This window comes from Chaetura pelagica, unplaced genomic scaffold (genome assembly GCF_000747805.2).
Source record: "Chaetura pelagica isolate M959 unplaced genomic scaffold, ChaPel_1.0 scaffold962, whole genome shotgun sequence".
Classification (NCBI taxonomy): Eukaryota; Metazoa; Chordata; class Aves; order Apodiformes; family Apodidae; genus Chaetura; species Chaetura pelagica.
Genome location: NW_009952479.1, coordinates 805,824 through 811,038, shown reverse-complemented (window position 1 = coordinate 811,038; position 5,215 = coordinate 805,824). Strand labels below are relative to the sequence as shown.

The following is a 5,215-nucleotide window of genomic DNA, read 5'->3' as shown; positions in this document are numbered from 1 at the left end:
GGTGACGGTGCGGGAGCTGGGCGGCTGCATGGGCCCCATCTGGCCCAGCTACTACAGCGAGTGCAGCGCGCTCCTGGTGAGCAGCGCGGGGCGGGCACCGGGGCCCCGGCCCTGCCCCGGGGAGCGGTGCCCCCGGCACACCCCGGCGCTCCAGCTGCTCTCCCTTCCCCTGCAGTTCGTGGTGGACGCCGCCAACCCCACTCAGGTCTCCTCGTCCTGTGTCCAGCTCCTCTCCGTCCTCTCCGCAGCGCCACTCGCCTCTGTGCCCGTCCTCGTCCTCTTCAATAAGATGTGAGGAGGGGGTCAGCCGGGGGGTGGGGGCGTGGGTGCACACCCAGGGTCTCCGGTGGCTCCTGTGTCCCCTCCATCAGATGATGCCCGAGGAAGTCACGCTTTGCCACGCTCTCTGGGCTGACTGGGCTCACAGAGACCCCTGAGCCAGGGGCTGGGCCGGGCAGGAGAGCAGTGGTGCCAGGCTGTGGTGGGCTAACGCAGCCCCCTTCTCCTGGCCACAGTGACCTGCCCTGCTACATGTCTCTGTCGGAGATGAAGTCACTGTTCCGCATGCAGGACGTTGTCTCCTGTGCCACGCAGCCCATCACCATGCTGGAGACCAGCGCCCGCGATGGCACCGGCCTGGCCAGCGTCCTGCAGTGGCTCCAGGCCACCCTGGGAGACCCTCGCTGAGCTGGCCCTGCCCAGCGAGACCATCACGAGGGAGGTGGCTAGGAAGCTGCTGCCCCCGGTGGGGCTGGCAGTGGGGCCTGGGACCCTGTGGGACTTGACAGTAAAACTGCCACCTTTCTGTCCATCTGGAGGCTGCCCTGTGCTTGGGAACTGCGGCCTTTGGGGGAGGGATGAGCAGGAGCCCTGGAGGCCAGGCCAGGCTGGCCGGGGCTGTGCTGCCACCTCAGGGCTGGAGGGTGGTCGCTGTGCTGACAGCAGTGGGGCTGGGGGCTGCTGCAGTGCCTGGGCAGGGAGCGGCTTCAGGTTGGGACCGAGTGCATGTGGGGCTCCTTCGGGCCCTGCACCAGCCAAGGCACAGCGGGGTGACCTGGGGGGACAGGCAAAAAGACACCGGGAAACTTGGGTGGGTGTTAGGGAACCAGGGCAGGAACTGCACGGTGTCTTGCTGGGGGGTTTCCCCTGATCTGCAGCAAATGCCAGCCTGTGGCTGCTCTTGGGCACTCACTGGGCTCAGAGCAGGGCTGGTTCTGTGCAGTAACAGATAACTCTTGTCTGGCCGTGCTGATGGCCTGGGCAGTGCCCCCCTGGGAGCTGCATCGCCCAGTGCCAAGTCATAGGGACACCAGTGGGTGCCTGGGCCTGGCACAGCCTGCCCTGGGTCTGTCACTGCCATGCCTTGGGAACAAGCAGCTCTCCAGGGCTGAGGGCTGCTGCTGGCATGGGGAGCACAGCTCGTGGTGCTAGGGCTGTGGACACACCATGGTGCCTCCCCGGGCCACTCGCTATAGGGTGGCCGTGGTTCCTGTTCCCGTGGCACAGGCTGAGCTGGGCTCTTCTCAGGACAGCCCGAGATGCAGCCCAGCAGTGCTGAGGGGCCCAAGCACACCCTGCCATGGCCCCCGTGCTGAGCCACCACCCTTAACAAAACCCAACACCAGTACACCCAACCACTTGCCCACTTTCAGCCCGATAGGGCCAGACACTGGTTGGATCCTCCTGCTCAGCCACACTTTAATGTGCTGGGCCTGTCCTGCCAGCAGGACCTTCGAGGGGAAGGTACCAGCCAGCCACTCTCCTGGTGAGCCTGACATGGGGCTGGAGCTGGGTTGGAGTCAGCAGCTCCCAGCTCTGGCCTTACTGCTCCTGGGCAGTGCAAAGGTAGCTGCAGGTTCTTTCCATCCCAAAAGAATTGCTGTCCCTAAAGGCTTCTGAAAACACCTCATAGCAGGGTTCCAGGCTGGCTGGGATGTTTCCAGGAGGGAGAGCTGTTCCCTGCCAGCAGTAACCACCTGGAAGCATGAACATCCCTGTGCCACAGTGTCCCTGCAGAGCTGCCAGGTGACATGTCCCATTGGGTCCTTGGCTGCAGCCACCCAGAGGAGAGGATCTTCACCAGCTCAGCATGGTCCCACTGCTTCCAGCAACTCAATGGCTTAGAAAGGATGGATCCAGCCAGTCAGCAAGCAGGGTCCTGTCCTGTCCCACTCCTTCCTGGGGAGCCTGGAATTAAGGAGAGATACAGGCTCCAAGCACCCAGCAGCCTCCCTCCCTGTCCCTCACCTGGGGCTCAGGTGCGTCTCTCTCTCTGCTCGTAAGCGAAGTGAAGCTTCTGAATGAGAAATACTTTATCTTCCCCCTCCTGCAACAGCAGAGAGGTGGCAGTGAGCAGTTGTGGGATGTGCAATCGCACATCTGAGGTGGCTGCAGTGTTGGGGCTAGAGCCCAACTCCGGTGATGCCAGGGCTGGAGCAGGGCCGGGGCGGAGCTCACGCACGTTGGCAATCTGCTCCTCCAGCAGGCGGATGACCCTCTGCTGGCCTCTCACCACCTGGATGTTGAAGTAGACCACGGCTCTGCAACGAAAGGCAGGATGGGATGGCAGCAGCTGGAGAAGCCAGGGGATGCTGCACTCCTGGCACCGGGCTGGGGTGCAGGGTTCTGGAGTGACACCCCAGCTCCCAGCCCCCCCTTAGGGCCATGACAGTGGGACTCTCAAAGTGTAGGGTACAGCCTCGGGCTCAGGTCTATACTCACAGCAGGACCCCAGACAAACAAAACAGGAGAAAGGGGTTCTCCACCAGGTGCTGGTGGACCCAGATGAACCAGGAGAAGTTTGGGCTGGACTTCTCCAGCACTTGCACCCAGGTGTTCCCTGACTTGTAGATGGTTTCCAGCCCCTGGAAGGGACCACAGGTCTCCGATGGCCGCACCCTGAGTGGACAGAGAGATGGGGTCAGTGAGAGAGACAGGCAGCCCTGCCAGCTGCTGTCCCCAGCCCAGGACACTGCCCAGCCCCAGATGTCCAGCCTTCCAGAGACTGAGGCTTGCCTGCCCCAGTCATCCCCAGGAGCTGGACAAAGACGTCCCTATCCCCTTGTCCTGCATCAGGAACATCTGAGACCATCGGAGAAGTGGGCACAGGGCAGCTGGTGCTGTGCTCTGTGCAGTGACCAGCAGCTGGACAGGGCAGCTGGTGCTGTGCTCTGTGCAGTGACCAGCAGCTGGACAGGGCAGCTGGTGCTGTGCTCTGTGCAGTGACCAGCAGCTGGACAGCACCTCCCTGCCTGGGGCAGCATCACACAGCCCTGTGCTGGGCACGATGAGCTCCATGTGCCATCAGGGCTGGGAAGCATGGTGACCCCCAATCTCTCTCCTTTGCCAGGCAGTTCTGTGCTCTGAGCTGTGCTCTGGCAGGTACTCACGACCAGATGGTGTAGGAGAGGAAGATGGCGGCTCCCAGGAAGAACGGGAAGCACAGCAGGGTGATGAAGACAGTGCGCATGTGAGACGCTTGCCAGGGCTTGCTGGGGGACTGGCAGTTCTGCATCAGGCTGGTCTGTGGACAGGGAGCAGGCCCTCGTGTCACCACCTCCTGGGGAGCAGTCCCTCACCCTGCTGACCCCTCCTTCCCATTCACTAGGAGCCAAGCAAGCTCGGGGACACCCTGTCCCCAGCAATTCCCCCTCCCTCCCACAGGAAGGGCGCTGCTGGCCGCAGGGTGCAGCCCTGGCAGAGTCGGTGTCACCGCGGGCTGCCCCGCAGCGGGGATGCCTGCGGGATGTGGGAAGGGGGGACTCACACCTTTTTTACATAGAACAGCAGCAACAGCTTCAGTGTCTGCACGGCCGGCAGGAGCGGTGCGAAGAGAACGCCCAGCCTGGGAGAGAGAGAGAAGATGAGCTTGTCCTGCACCTGAGCCCACGGGAGCCAGAGGAGGGCACAGCGTCCAGGCACCAACACCAGCTGGGACTGCCAGGATGGGGGTCTCCCAGGACCCCCCTCGGTGAAATGTGCTACTCCCCGTGCCCAGTCCCTGCCAGCTGTGGGGCTCCCAGGGGACCATGAGGTGTTTGCAGAGCCATGCCAGGCAGATGTCTCACCAGGTCAGGGTCTGCCCGTAGATCAGTTCCAGCACATTCCGGGCGATGTCGAACTCGGGCCTCTGCTTCTTCTTCAGCCTCTTCTCCAGGATCAGCCTGAGAAGTAGCAGAGCTCTGCTCCCACTGTGGCTGGGTGGGATGCCCAGCACCCCATCTTGCCCCTCAGATGGTGGCAGAGCCCAGGGGCATTGCCACCTAGGGAACCCCTCCCGAGACACGTTACCTCCAGACGAGCTCCCCAAAGAGCGTGTCCAGCAGGGTGAATATGAAGTCCATCACCACAAAGCGATACAAGTCCTGCCCCACACATGTCTCCCAGCACTAGGGAGACAAGCAACAGTGGCACTGAGCAGGCAATGAGGCCTCTCCTCCCACAGGACTCTACCATGGCCCCCATGAGGTGTGAGGGGCTGTGGGACGTTTTCTTCCCCTGCACCACTTTCCCCAGTCACCCCACATTCGGGGTGTCTGGCTGTTGCCCCCCTCTCCCCAGGCAAAGTAAAAGATGGTGCCTGTGGTGCTACCAGCAGACCTTTGTCCCTGCTGGTGCTGGGACAGCAGCCCTGGCATTGCTTTGTGCTCCCTGGGCAAAGGATGGTCTGGATAGTGTTGCCCAGCTGGCTCACACATCCTCACATGGACCCCCACAGACCCCTGGCCCCAGAGTGGCAGTGCTGACCTCCGCTGTCGAGCAGACAACTGTCCGGCTGAGCCACTGGTGGCAGAGCAGAGCAAGGACTGCCATCTTCAGAATGAGGTTCCTACAGAGTGGGAGCAGGGCCAGGAGCCCCTGAGCCCTGGGCACAAAGGGGCTGAGCCCCACAGACAGGGCGCCCAGCCCCAAAGCCTCCCCCCAGGCTGCAGGTGGGGGCATGGGATGATCCCCCCACCCATCCTACCTGCAGATTGCCACGTAGACCTGCACGGCGGGCGAATCTTGCTTCTCCCACATGGCCAGCAAGTTGTACAAGTGGGGCATCAGCACATTGAGGAGTGACACGACGAGGGGCAGGACTAGCAGGATGGCTTCCTGCTGCTGCTGGCTGCTGCCCCGCACCTGCTGGTCCTGAACCTGGTGAGTGGGACCAGGGTGAGCGCGTCTGCCAGCGGCCCCATGACCTTCAGCAGGGAAGCAAATGCCAGCACCA

At 62.8% G+C, this 5,215-nt stretch overlaps 2 protein-coding genes across 2 annotated transcripts in view; one reads left to right on the top strand and one right to left on the bottom strand.

The window, feature by feature from the left end:
* Position 1: 1 nt before the first annotated feature.
* On the top strand, positions 2-687 carry ARL16 (ADP-ribosylation factor-like 16; the record flags this gene model as incomplete). The annotated part of the gene is made up of 3 exons (XM_010008683.1): positions 2-76; positions 176-291; positions 516-687. Coding segments are annotated over 3 exons (363 nt in total), but the record flags the coding sequence as incomplete, so codon positions are not given.
* A 1,567-nt stretch (positions 688-2,254) lies between these two features.
* Positions 2,255-5,215, bottom strand: part of TMC6 (transmembrane channel-like 6) — a 6,105-nt gene continuing 3,144 nt past the window's right edge. Inside the window, exons 9-17 of the mRNA XM_010008682.1 lie at positions 4,967-5,139; positions 4,747-4,828; positions 4,291-4,388; positions 4,068-4,163; positions 3,769-3,844; positions 3,390-3,523; positions 2,722-2,898; positions 2,462-2,540; positions 2,255-2,326 (exon numbers count right to left, since the gene is read on the bottom strand). Of these exons, the coding sequence (XP_010006984.1) occupies positions 2,255-2,326; positions 2,462-2,540; positions 2,722-2,898; positions 3,390-3,523; positions 3,769-3,844; positions 4,068-4,163; positions 4,291-4,388; positions 4,747-4,828; positions 4,967-5,139 (987 nt within the window). The remainder of the gene's footprint in view (positions 2,327-2,461; positions 2,541-2,721; positions 2,899-3,389; positions 3,524-3,768; positions 3,845-4,067; positions 4,164-4,290; positions 4,389-4,746; positions 4,829-4,966; positions 5,140-5,215) is intronic.